The 14,413-nt window shown below is 36.1% G+C and overlaps 1 protein-coding gene across 10 annotated transcripts in view; it reads left to right on the top strand.

The window, feature by feature from the left end:
• The window catches only part of CSNK1A1 (casein kinase 1 alpha 1), a 45,718-nt gene that overhangs the window by 14,269 nt on the left and 17,036 nt on the right, over positions 1-14,413 (top strand). For 7 of the 10 annotated variants that reach the window (XR_009353789.1, XM_059174005.1, XM_059174001.1 and 4 more), the window contains exons 3-5: positions 5,704-5,830; positions 7,927-8,025; positions 10,434-10,517. Coding sequence is in view for 8 of the 10 variants with exons in the window: in XM_059174005.1 (XP_059029988.1) it covers positions 5,704-5,830; positions 7,927-8,025; positions 10,434-10,517 (310 nt within the window). In the remaining 2 variants the exon portion in view is untranslated. The remainder of the gene's footprint in view (positions 1-5,703; positions 5,831-7,926; positions 8,026-10,433; positions 10,518-14,413) is intronic. The other 3 variants (XR_009353790.1, XM_059174007.1, XM_059174006.1) reach the window with 1 other exon arrangement.

Raw genomic sequence — 14,413 nt, 5'->3', positions numbered from 1 at the left:
AAACCAAGAGGTACCCCATATTTAGTCCTATGTCTAGTTCTCTTTGAAAAGGGCTGAAGATTTACCATGAATCAGAATGTACTTGAAACTGTCTTGCATTGTTGGCTGTTTTTGTAATGAATGCCATTAATAACATGGAGCTTCATAAGTACTGACAATTTTAGGTTAGAGGTTATAGTGCCAAAGACTCAAGTTCTTAGATTTCTGAGGCTTCCAGAAGTAATCAGATGACTGCAGTACCAGAAGGATGTGAGACTCAAGTATTTAAATTGAGAGTAGAGGGTTTTTTTTGTGGTTGAAAGTGGCCTTCTGTTCAAGTCTGGTAATTTAGGGGGTGGGGGCGGGTGGTGGTGGGGATCAGCTAGATTCTACTAGACCAGATCTTATTTTCTACCTCATGAAAAGGAACATAAAGATTGGATGATGATGATGGCTTGGCATGAAAGAAAGTTTGAGAGATGGTGTCTTGAGAATGGAGATGCTGTTAGACCTCTGATTCAGTGTTCCTTCTTTTTAGTTGTTCAGTGAAGACTTTGACATTAATGACCTAAAGATGGGAAGATAAGTGCACAGGTGTGCCTGTTAAGAATATCACTTGTAAACTTCTATAATTACTTGGCCAGTTTAAATCAAAGATGAGTAGGTGCTTCCTGATGATTTTATACTTCAAGTACTGAGTGGTTTTGTTGTCCTTGTTTCGTTTTCCTTGTGTGCTAAATCAATCACTCCCCAGGCTTTTAGAGCCTCTAATCTGGCTTTTTATTCTTTAATTCAGCAAATGTTACTGAGTATTTCTCGCAAGTAAGACATTGTTCTGGATGCTGGGAATATGGAGTTGTGAATGAGACAAATACAATGGCTGCCCATATTGTATTAGTGAGGACTCTCCAGAGAAACAGAACCAATGGGTGATACATAGATAAGCAGAAAGAGATTTATTATGAGGCATTGGCTTACACCTGTGGAGGCAGAGAAGTCTAGTTTGAGGTGTGCAAGCTGGAGGCCTAGAAAAACCAGTGTTGTAGTTTTGGTCCCAAGCCTAAAGGCCTGAGAACTGTAAACATAGATAACTGAGGGCGGAAGGTGGATGTCTCAGCTCTAGCAGACGAATTTTTCCTTCCTCTGCTTTTTAGTTTTATTTCCTTTTGTTCTGTTCAAGTCCTCCACTTGGGGGTAGGTTATCCTCTTTACTTAGTCTGTCACTCAAGTGCTAATCTTGATTCAAAGACTCAGGAGGATTCAAAGATTCAGATCTCTGGAGACATCTTCACAGACACCCCCCAAAAATGTCCTATCCTATCCCAACATGTCCCCAAAAATGTCCAGCTATCCCATTCCAACATCCCTTACTTAGCCCAGGCAAAAGATTAACTAACCATCACACCTATCAAACTGACTGAGTGGAGGACCTACATTAATTAAACAAGTCTTCTGTTATTATTATCCTAGTCATAGAGATGGAAAACATATTTTAATGCTTTAATCTGAACTGCATACTTATTTATTTGAGAGGGTGAGAAAGCATGAGCACAGGGAGCAGCATGAGAGGGAGAAGCAAGCTCCTAGCTGAGCTCAATCCCAGTACCCTGAGATCATGACCTGAGCAGAAGGCAGATGCTTAACCGACTAAATTACCCAGGTCACCTGAACTGCATATTTATGATAATTATACTAATTTATGGTTCTTGGAAGCCCTTAGGTCTCATAGTAGTACTTAAAATATTTCATTCATTTTATTTCATTTCTAAGGGTTTTTTTTTAATTTCCATAAAGAGATATGCAGAGAAAAATCCCTAACATCAGATCTCCAACTATAACACTTAAAAAAAAAAAAAAAAGATTTATTTATTTACTTGAGAGGGAGCGTGTGAGAGGAAGTGGAAGAGGGAGAAGGGGAGAGAATCTCAAGCAGACTCTTCTGAGCATGGAGCTGGAAGCAGGGCTCAGTCTACTATATATAGCTTATTTCACAGGTCACAGCCTGAGCCAGAACCGAGGTTTGGCCACTCAACTGACAGTGCCACCCCGCACCCCTCCAGCCATGGCACTTCTAATTGGTCACTATGTCATTCTCTTCATTCTCCCACTCCCCCATTTCTACAATGCGTATTGATGCCAAAGCTAATCTTAAAATGTTGATTGAATTCTATTATGTCCCCCACCACACTCTACTGATAGTTCACCAATTATTTAAAGAACTTAAAGCTTTTGAGCTTGGCTTTCAAGAGTCTATAATGAAGCCTTGAATTATAAGTCACCTTGACTTTCCTCTTAATAAGAGCCTGGAGTTTATTCTTGCCCCTGCCTAGCATGCCCCTTGACTACTTCCTTTTCAAAGTATTATCCCTTTGTCAAGATCTGACTGGTGATAGACCATTTTTACAAGGGTTCTTTGGATAAATTTAATTACTGTTGATCTTTTGGTTTTCTGAATTCTCTTAGCACTTTCTGTCAGGCCCTCTTATATTCTCCTTTTCATGTGTCTTTAATTTTTTAACTAGGTTTAGTTTGGATATGGGTTTAGAGGAAGGGAAATAAGAGCAAACAGGTGGACCTTGCCTTTTTTAGCATCTTCTTTAGAACTTAAGGTAGCTTTCTTAATGCTTTAAGTCATGACAGTTATATAAATTTCAAACTCATTCTTTGGCCTTCGACTTTGATTGGTCAGGCAACTCTAGGTCTGAAAGCGTTCATTTAAAACAAGTAAATGGGGGTGCCTGGGTGGCTTAGTGGGTTAAGCCCCTGCCTTCAGCTTGGGTCGTGATCTCACAGTCCTGGGATAGAGAGAATCAGGCTCTCTGCTCAGCAGGGGGCCTGCTTCCCTCTCTCTCTTGCTTGCCTGTCTGCCTGTTTGTGATCACTCCTACCTGCTTGTGATATCTCTGTCAAATAAATAAAATTTAAAAAAAAGAAATAAAACAAGTAAATGGAAAATGAGACTCTTGTACTTTTTTTTTTTTTTTAACTTTCGTCCATTAAATTACTTGGTTTTTCTGCTTGTTTTGAAACTTTGTAAGAATAAGGTCCAAATCAAACCAGAGTTCGTTCTTTAATTGCATAGATATTTGAGTACCTACACTGTATATGTACATCACTTTATCATATTCTAGCAACATACACCATACATTAAAAAGGTCTAAAGATAATATCTGAGTTTTTGTATTGGTTAGTTTCAGATTGTCTGCAGACTTAACATACACCATACATTAAAAAGGTCTAAAGATAGTATTTGAGTTTTTGTATTGGTTAGTTTCAGATTGTCTGAAGACTTAAATGATCTCAGAGAATCAGGTTAGTGTTTGCTTGCTCATTACCCAGGTTCTTTGAAGACAATTTGAAACCAATAGTAAGGTCTGACCTAGGTATGGAGACAGAAACACCACAAGATGACAGCACCCACATATTGTATTGTCAGGGGGTTTGATTGTGTATACAAGTAGCAGTCAGTGGCTGTGGGAAGTCAGAAATGGAGCAGTGTGGAACAGGTTACTTGAGGATGCTTTTTTTGGTGTCTGGGTGTGTTAGGACTTTGGGGTTGAAAGTAGAGAGTTAGAAGCTCATTTAGAATAAGAGTAGAAAACACAGAGGTGAGGGTAGAAACTGAATAAGTAGGATTTGGATGAGTTATAGACTGTTCTTGGCTCCTAATCTGTGTGTAATAATGTCTGGATGAGTTAGAGAGGTGGAAAGCACAGATGGGAGGGTTGTGGGTTAACTTTAGAGAAATAAGCTATATATTCCTTGAGACCAAAAGGAAGTATGAAAGATAGAAACACACCTGTCACTTAGGTTTAAGGAGTTTCGGTACCAGTCTCTGTACAACAGGAAGACCTAATTCAGAAATATATGGTTTTTCTGTGGAGAAAATGAGTTTGAACATTCCTATTTTAGCTGCCTTTTATGGACTGCTTATTATTATTATTATTATTTTGACGTTGAGAATAGCAGATATGTCTTACACACTTAATGCAAGTAAGGAGGAAAATGCCCAATGACTTTAGCGTTTCTGAAATTCTGAAATTTTAACAGAATATTCTGTTAAAAGCTAATTTTGCAGATGACTTCTCAGAGTTCTTTATGAAGTCCCATGTAATCGCATGAAGAAAGGAAATAGGAATTTTTGCCTTTTACATTTCAGGTTGGTAATTGTGTTAGATGGATGATTGTAAAATTTACTCAACTGTTTTAGTTTTCTTAGTGAGCTATCCAGTGGAAATCTATCATGCAGAGATGAAATGTGGTCTAAGGAGAGTTGGTTTTTGCTTTCCCCTTTTACCTTTATCTTTTTGTACCTTCTCACTGCCTTAGCTCTTTCTGGATTTGGTGGTGATGTTTTGTTTTGTTTTGTTTTTGATGCAGAAAAATGGTTTATTAAAGCACAGGGACAGGACCCTTGGGCAGAAAGAGCTGCTGCCTGGATTTGGTGTTCTTGTATGGAATATTTCTTTTTCTTTAAAACCTAGATAAATTGGGGACACCTGGGTGGCTCAGCCATTGACCATCAGGGTCCTGGGATCAAGCCCCTAGTGGGGCTCGCTGCTCAGTGGGAAGCCTGCTTCTCCCTCTCCCACGAGTCCTGCTTGTGTTCCCTCTCTCTCAAATAAATCTTTGGAGAAAGAAAAGGATCTTTGCTTTGTAAGATTGGTTGTTTCCTTCATTTCTTTTTAGGAAGTAGTATCAGGTGAGATTAAGGAACTTAACAGAGGTCATAGGAATCAGTGGCAAATGGATATAGAATTCAAATGCTTTGGTAAGAGGAGTGTCAATGTTACCATGCAGGTTCTGTATTCTATCTTTTTTTTTTTTTTTTTAAGATTTTATTTATTTATTTGACAGAAAGATCACAAGTAGGCAGAGGGGCGGGGGGGCAGGCTCCCCGCTGAGCAGAGAGCTGATGCGGGACTTGTTCCCAGGACCCTGAGATCATGACCCGAACTGAAGGCAGCGGCCTAACCCACTGAGCCACCCAGGTGCCCCTCCCTATATTCTAACTTAATATGGCAGTGGGACCGCTTGACAGAAGAAACTCTTCTTATTCTTATTTTCTGTTGGGCAGTATAGTCAGTCAATGGACTCATCATCTGAATAGAGGAAAACTTAATCTTTTTTTTTTTTTTTTTTTAAAGATTTATTTATTTATTTATTTATTTGACAGAGATCACAAGTAGGGAGAGAGGCAGGCAGAGAGAGAGGGAGAAGGCTCCTTGCTGAGCAGAGAGCCTTATGTGGGGCTCCATCCCAGGACCCCAGGACCATCACCTGAGCCGAAGGCAGAGGCTTTAACCCACTGAACCACCCAGGCGCCCCGAGGGAAACTTAATCTTAAATAAAACCAAACTGGGGCACTTGGCTGGCTCAGTCAGTGGAGCATGCCACTCTTGATCTCGGGGTTGTGAGTTCCAGCACCACGTTGGGTGTAGCAGTTAAAATGTAGATTTAAAAAAATACATGGTACCTTTATTTACTTACTTATTTTTAAAGATTTTATAAGTAATCCGTTTACCCATTGTGGGGCTCAAACTCTCATAACCCTAAGATCCAGAGTGGCATGCTCTACTGACCAGTCAGCCAAGTGCCCCATAGTAACTTCAATAAAATAAACAGATAAGGAAAACTATTTTATTCCTAGAGCTTTTTAGAAATTTAGTGATAGTAAGTGCTAATCACCTTTTCATAAAGCTTTCCCTTTCTGTCTTTTGTTAGGTGGTATGGTCAGGAAAAAGACTATAATGTGCTAGTCATGGATCTTCTTGGACCCAGCCTCGAAGACCTCTTCAATTTCTGTTCAAGAAGGTTCACGATGAAAACTGTACTTATGTTAGCTGACCAGGTATGTGAAATTTTGATGAAAATAAAAAGTGAGAATACTAATAATTTAACTGTAATATAAATTTTTATAAACCAGAGTATGTATAATCCTGTGCTATGTAACCTTATGTTTAGCAAAAATAAAAAAGACATAATAGTAGGTATACTCATTCAAGTGTACTACTTTAATTCAGTTTAATAGTTAATTCCTGTGACATAGGACAAAAGGTTATATTGGTTGCTAACCTGTAGAATAGTAGTTTTCACATTGTTTAATCAGATGGAATCTGTATTTTAGTGAAGAATATAGCGGGTTTCTTATAAGATATTTGAAGAAAAGGCTTGATACTGTAAAACTGCTGTGGAAGAGAATAACATTTTTAAAATTTAGATTGGACATCAAAATAAAATGAGATGATACACTGGCATATGAGGTACAATTTTTAAAAGTATAAATCAGGGGATTAGAAAATAGTGTTCATTCTCTGTAATCAGAGCCTGATATTCCAGTAAGATTAACATAAAAATACTGAGTGACTCAGGGAAATATTAGCAGATTACATTGTTTTAATTGTGGAATGTTAAGAACTCAAACATTGAAGGTTAGGATCCTCCTCATATATTTTAACTAACATGTAAATGAATCCTAATAAAAGTTTATATTCCATAGGTTCTGTAACACATAGGTATTCATAGGTGAGCATTTATTCAGGGCTTTCTGCTTTACTTGGCACCAGAGAGTGCAGAGAAGAGTAAGAACTCAAGTCCCTTTGCTCTAGGAGTGTATGGTTTAGTAGAGAAAAATGGAAAAGGTACAGTGTTCAAGGTTTTGTGATAGAAGTCTATACTGGGTACACTGGTAATAGGAAAAAAATGTATTTCAGGGAAGGGGGTTGCAATAAAGCAGTGTTAGGCTTAAGGAGTTAGCTGCTAAGTCTTGGCTCTGTAGGTGATAGAGAACACTTGAAGGTAAGTAGTTGGTGCCATTTATTATCTTTGGCCAAACCTTTTCCCAGTGAATCAATGATCCTGGTTTAATGATGGGTATCAGTTAGCCTAGGACAACTAAGTACATTAAGTGAGAGAAATTTTCTGTTTTTCTTCCTTTAATAAAGTACAAGTTGCTGCAATAACTAAATGTGCTGTTTGGACATTGTATATACATCTGCTTCCTTGAAATTACAGTTTAAGCTAGAGATTATAGATTTAAGAGACATTTTGTCAAAGTTCAGAATCTGTATGGTATTAAAAGCTCTAGAGAAAGTGGGGGCAAATAAAAAATAGAATCCTGACAGATATACTGAGAAGAGTAAGAACATATGGGTAGAAAGATAAAGTTAATCTTTGGTTTTTTTTTTTTTTTAATATTTTTATTTTTATTTTTTTTTTTTTTTTTAGATTTTATTTATTTATTTGACAGAGAGAAATCACAAGTAGATGGAGAGGCAGGCAGAGAGAGAGAGGGAAGCAGGCTCCCTGCTGAGCAGAGAGCCCGATGCGGGCCTCGATCCCAGGACCCTGAGATCATGACCTGAGCCGAAGGCAGCGGCTTAACCCACTGAGCCACCCAGGCGCCCTAATCTTTGGTTATTGAAAACATTTTCAAATACTTTTAAGTGTCTTCCAGAGAAGATAGACATATTTGATAATTTGACATTTTATTCTAGAAGTGATAGGGGAAAAAAGTGATGCTGTAGTAACAAGACAGTTTTTAAAAATTGGAATTTATTTACATAACAAATGAGAGATTAAAAAAGATTGTTATATGCAAAGAATTCTTAAATTTGATCAATCAAATTTAAGAGAAGAATTTCTCTTAAAGAGAAGAATTGACAGGATACAGATCGGCAGTTCCATAATAGTAAATGGCCAGACTTTCAAACTGTTAGTGAAGAAGTGAGGTCAATACCTGTCATTGGCAAAATTTAGAAGGAACTAAAATAAGTTTGCTAATGGGAAAAGGGATACTCTGAAGTATTGCTAGAAAATGAATTATTAGAGCCTATTTTAAAAGACAGTCTGAAATAATTGAATCATTGAAATAATTGAGAAATAATGTGTTGCTTTTCTTGTATCATAATTCAAATTACATAATTAACCCCCTCTTTTTTTTTCCAGATGATCAGTAGAATTGAATATGTGCATACAAAGAATTTTATACACAGAGACATTAAGCCAGATAACTTCCTAATGGGTATTGGGCGTCACTGTAATAAGGTTAGTCAAATGTTCTTTGCATGAAAGAACAAAGAGTTAAAAACTCCCGAGAATTGCTTTGGTAAACCAGTCTTTAAAAAGTCATAGGAAATTATATTTGCTGTTGATGATTGCTTTAAAAGATTGTGCTAGAAAGATAATCAGCTAACTCTATTAACTTAGTAACTTGAAGTAAATTTTCTCCCAACTTACCCAACCGAGGTTAATTATCTGTATGGAAATAAAAAATTCCCAAGGGCTTTATACTGAAATGTAATACCTGTTATTTAATTATTAAACAGTTGTATCTGTTTTTCACTCATTCAAATAGTAAAAAACCCCATATTCTCTTTTTCCTGAATGCTAAAATCAGATTTTAACCTTTGTCTCTGAAGTGTGGGTTTTTGTAATATATGTGCTTGTGCCAGCGTGGGAACCACTGACCCATCTGTCACCATGGAGTTAACATTTGCTGACTGAGCATGATCATAATGAGAATTCTTCAGTCCTTGGATTTGTGTATTCAAAAGGATAACTTTTGGGTCTGCTTCAAAAGTAGTTGACAGTTTCTTACTTGGGTGCCAAGTTGGGTAGATCTCCACCCCACCTTCCCCTTTCAAAGGAAGATACATAGTCAAGTGAAACAAACATTCATACAACAAAATTAGTGTTCATTGGGGTCTCAGAATGGTTAACATACGGGGTGATCGGGTTTTAGCTAGTGACGCATGACTGCAGTTAGAAACTAACTGTGTTGAAATTTTTTCTGCAATGATTAGTTTTATTGAGTGAATTGCTTTTATTTATCGATTCAATGTTGAGCTCGGGCAGACAGGCAGCATTGGCAATGCACTAAGCATGTTATGATCTGATGATCTGATAGAAATTCTCAACTTCAGGACAACTTGGGATTTTTTGGTTTTTGTGGTTTTTTTATTTTGTTTTTGGAAAGAAGATTCCCATTTGTTTTATTAAGTAACTAGGAAATGTTTGGTGTTTTTAGGTCTGGCTATAAATGTTTACCTTTGTTTGCCTGTATGAATGCCAACTTGTAGCCATTACCATTAGAACTGGTATTATTTGTTAATGTGTGAGACATTAATGTTGATCTGACCAAGTTTCAGGAAATTAAATTTTTTTGTTGAAAGCTAAACTTTAAATAATGAAAGGTGTATATATCTACATATAACTTACCTTGCCATTCCCAGATTGCTGTTGCTGCTTATTTTTTTTAAATACTATGTAGCTTCTGTCTCTGAAGCATCCAGGTTCTTAATTGTTACTATAAAACCTGGTAATTAAATTGAAAAAAAAAATTACTAGTCTTAATTTGGGGGCAGTTTTGTTAGTTTGACCCTGATCTTTTGGCCATTTCCCAGCCCTCTTTCCCCATTTTCTTCCTGCTAATGACCCGTTATCCTCTTGTGATCTGTGTTCTGCATGTCGACATTGCAGTACATGGTTTTGTCTTTAAATGACCTAGATAATACCTCTTTGCTTCACCCCCCCCTTTAAAAATAGCTTGTTAATTACATAGTTGTGTTAGGATATCCAATTTGCCCCGTGATGAAAACGTTTTTAGGATCTTATGTCCTCAAGAGAGAGAATTTAAAAAAAAAACACTTTGGAGCTGCTTGCTGTTAATACAGTTCAGAGAGACCCTAGAGTAGAAGTGTAGTGTTTTCACTTAACTAAGATTCAAATTCTGAATGTTGTTCTTGAACATTTTAGATTAGTGTTTTGTTTATGTAGTTGGTTTTTAGTGTTTCTTTCTGTATCGTAGTTTGAAAAAAATGCCAGTTTTATGAGACTGGATTCTTTGGTTAGCTTGTTGTAGTAGTATTCTATTCATGGGGGAAAAAAGAGTGGGGGGCTTTTGAGGTGTTTTTGTTTTTGTTTTTTAAGTCAAATTTCTTACTCGGAAAATTGTTCTGAATTTGATATTTTAGGAGTGACCACTCCAATCTTAGTGAATTTGTTCATCTCTTCCAGTAATCAGCCCTGCATGCTTATGAAAACCAATTTTGAGGTGACTAAATGCCTTCTACCTCTTCCTTACTGAAGATTTTTTTCCCCTGTACAATCTTTTTTGGGGAAGGGCAGATTGTGATACCAAATATTGCAGAGCCAAATTCCCCGTTTTTGATTAAAAAAATTAAAAGAGCCAAATGTCACCATTGCTATCCCTGATTCAGGCAGTGACACAATATAGTGGCATTAAAAACTTGAGTACTTTCCAGAATTCAAATGTTCTTGAGCATGTGATTCTTATTTGGAAAACTGAGAAGCTACAGTGCTTGGTGGAAGAAGGATGGCATTTGGCTACCCTGTTCTTTCTCTAATGCCTCGGTGTTGCCTGTCTGCGCCGGCCATTGTTGCAATGTAAGCAATACTGTTTGATGCACTGCCACCCTCTATTGTCTGTTTAGTGTTTAGAATCTCCAGTGGGGAAGAGGAAAAGAAGCATGACTGTTAGTACTTCTCAGGACCCATCTTTCTCAGGATTAAACCAGGTCTGAAACTGTCTCCTATTCCAACCTCAATCCCAAATTCATGTGCTTTTCTTTCTTATTGTTTTATTTTGATTATTTTTGTTTTGTTTTAATTCTGGAGAATGTAGATCTTGCTCAAGCATCTCTTACGTTGGCATTATTCAGACATACTTGGCAAACATATAACATTACTAAGATTTTTTTTTTGTGGCTTTTGCTTAAAATTTGTAAAGTTTAGAGAAAACCTAAATGAAAATAGGATTATGTTTAGATCTCTAACATCCTACATAAGGAAATGATATGTTGGTCTAGTATTGAAATTCTTTGTCTATTGGTAAACTTGAGATAGACTGTTTAGTTTTTAAAAATGTATTTGGAGTTGAAGAACTTAATGCATGAAATATATCTAAATTCAGTTGCATCAGTGCTGTGTGATGAATATATTCTGCCTCCACTCTCTTCCCCTTCCCTAGGGACCTTCAGGTAAGTGTAGATCAGATTTGAGATCTAGTTTCCTTAATCTGTGAATTCTCCAGTCAAACAAATCGCATGAGATGATGAAAGAGCATTATGTGCCCTGGAACTAGGAGGCATTGCAGTCTGACAGTATAACAGTAACATCATTGGAGCACTTACCAAATAATTACCAATTAATGACACATAAGATAAATTAAAGGAATGCATAACCTGATGATTTAGTGTTTAGCAAGCTAAGTAAACACCCTAGTAATTTTCTTTAAAGTATTTTTTTATGTAGGTAGAACTCTTAACATTTTCTTTTACTTTCATAGAAGTTAATGAGCTTTGTTAACTTGAGCAAATGAATCTTAATGGTACAATTTAGTGTATACTGAGAAGGAAGTGTATATTGGCATGAGGAATCAAAAGAGAAAAGTTGTACCTGGTTTATGAGCAGACTTTGTAGTTTCAAAGTGTGTTCTATATTTTGTACCACATACATCATGGGTGATGATTTAATCCTCTTCCATACTGCCCAGCATTATTCCAGGTACCATCTTCTGCTGTTAAATAGGTTTCCGAAATTCACTTTCATTCACAAAGAATTAATAATTGTGACTGATTCTCAATTGGAGGTAGGGAGAGGAGTTGCTGGGTAATTAGGCACATTATAAAGCACCTAGTGCCCTATGTTTGCTTATCCATTCATTCACACATTTAATTTATATTTTGTAGTATAATCATTTAATAATTTCCATAAAATTGAATTGTTTATTTTCTCTACATACAGGTTAGCTAGGTTGTGATGAAAAGTTATCTTGTGTGTGAATTTTGGGGGAGGTCAGAGAAATGTGGCCCCCGGTTAAGAGAAAAATTGCTCGATATACTAAAAAATGAGAGATAGTATTTCTGAGAACAGTACACCTCTGCTGGATGGAGTTACCCCAATATGTCCAACATTAGTTCATCCCCACATGCCTTGCATTCTATAAGACAGGCACAGATTTTACTTGGAACACAAATACAAATGCACAGGAAAGCAGCTTGACCTACCAAAGAAATTAGACTTCTTTTGCATATGCAAACCTATGAAAAATACATTATCTTTCTTACAACTTACTGAATATTGACTTTTCCTTGTTTGATTCTTTATATATTTATGGCTGTTTGGTTGTATCTTTGGTTGTACTGGTGGTGTCATGTAAACACTTCCATTATGTTTATATTCATTTTTAAATTCAAAGCAGAGAGGGCTGCTAAAGAAGCTTGATAGTACCAGATGATGAACTACCCAGAGATTTAGATTTTTTTTTATTTTAAATAATCTTCCTCTTCAGTTATTCACTCTTAAGATAGCTCTGTTTAGCAGTTTAATTCTTTTTTCTGACTCATTCATTCTCAGTTTTTATAAGAGAAAGTTTAGAGTTGATTTGGTTTGTAGCTTGTTTTGTAATAAAGTTGGAGATATTTAAGAGATAGTGTTTGTTTTCTTAATAAATTACATTTCATCCTTTAGAGTTGTGGAAAGAAAGAACTCTAGTAAATGCTGAGTTTTCATAAAATAATCTTTTATAAAGTTCTGAGAAAATGTCTGGTTACTGAGTTGCAAATGGAGCTGCTGAATACAGACTTAGACAAGGAATGAAACTATTAGGTATAATCACGTGAGAGTTGTTCCTGTCTTCTCCTCTGCTTTGAAGTACTAACAGAAGCAATCCCAGAAAATATCCTTTCGAGGAGGGTCTATGTCCTAATCATCTTTTGTTTAAAACCCACATAATTCTTAGGGGTATTCTTAAAGATACTGTGAAGCTGGATGTCCTTTTGTATTTGTTTTGCCTTCTTTTCTTTTCATTGTGAATCTGGAGAACTTAAGTCATAATTTTTGGTTTGCTTAACAGAAATGTATTTTGCTCATTTTAATATTTGTATGCTGAGCCCACTTGAGTGTGAGCTTTATTTCTCTTTGTTTTGTAAGACTTTCTCATAGACGTATAATAATGCAATTGCTGAGGAAGTGAATTTAATCTTACTAGAGAGCCCTCATCCATTTAAATTTTATTAAAAATTTAGTCTTCATTCTTTTATAGTAGACCAGGTGAAAATAAGCATCTCCTTGTTACACTGGTGACACAAGCACAAACCTCAATGTCTTTCCCATCCCGATGTCCAGTTAAGGCTAGGGTACAATGCCTGCCTGATACAAGTGTTTTTTCCCTCTTCTCTTCTTCTCCCCCCCTTCTCCTTTCCTTCCTTCTTTCCTTCCTTCCTTCCAAGATTTGTTTATATTTAAGTACTCTCTATGCCCAATATAGGGTTTAAACAACCCTGAGATTGAGTGTCATGCTCTTACAACTGAGCCAGCCAGGAACCCCTGGTCAAAGTGTTTTTCATGCTCCTAAGAGAGGCAAATATTTGATCACATCTTTTCTCTAAATCAGTCACTTTATTTATTCTTACACAGACCCTGGTAGGCTAGGTAACAGGTTTCCTAGGACATCACAGTTTATAAACTAGGCAGAAGTGATCCAAAATTTACTTAATGGAAAGAACTATAAAATGTAGGTATAACTAGGAAGAAAAAAGTCTAAGACTGTATACTGTAAGGCCACATAGACCTGCCTTGTTGGATAATTTTTGTAAACATCACTTTAATAAGTGAATTTATGATCAAGACTAAAAATTGAAGTTTATTTTGCTTTAGAAGGTAGGTAAATATGAATGTATTTTGGATTTTCTTTCTTTTTGATCAAAACCAGGTTTTTTCCCTCCTTTTAAAGTGTTAATCATGAAGAATAAACTCCAGTTACTTTTAAAAATTAGCTACATTGTAAATGAGTATCTTATTCCCTGTGTACCATATAAATAAGACAGCACTAAATATTATTCTGTTCTAAAATATTATTCTGGTTTTTAGTTATTAGCTCCTTTAAACTAATTCTAAGTTATCTTGATATAAGCAAATACTAAGTACTTCTTAAAGATTTTTTATCAACTTCCTGTATTTCCTAGAAGGTTAACTTGATACATGGATAAATATCAGTGAGAAGTTGTAGAATGTAATGCATGCTTTTTTTTAAAAAGTCCTTATTTTTTGTTAATAAAAATCTTGGTTTTGTTGTCCGTATCAAACTTAGAGTTGTCTAATTTTAAATAATGAACATTCTGTTGGCATACTGAATGAAGAATGGCCTTTGTAAAATGGAAGAATTCCACATAGTTTATGTTTAGTTTTTGAAACCTCATGCTTGTTTACCGACAGTAACAGGATGACAGATTTCATCATGGTACACAGCACACTTTTCAGCTCTATCAAACATGTATATATTTCTCCAGTACTCTTCTAAAGACAGGCTCCTGAGTGTGTAGTAACTGGGCCTGTGAAGTTGGTTCAACTTACAAGGATCAACCACTTAACTGTTTTCTTTTAACTTGTTCTATTGATGAGGACTAGTAGA

The sequence above is a fragment of the Mustela lutreola genome, chromosome 5 (genome assembly GCF_030435805.1).
Source record: "Mustela lutreola isolate mMusLut2 chromosome 5, mMusLut2.pri, whole genome shotgun sequence".
In the NCBI taxonomy this organism is placed as follows: domain Eukaryota; kingdom Metazoa; phylum Chordata; class Mammalia; order Carnivora; family Mustelidae; genus Mustela; species Mustela lutreola.
Note: the sequence above shows the minus strand (reverse complement) of the source record. Positions and strands in the feature narration are given on the sequence as shown.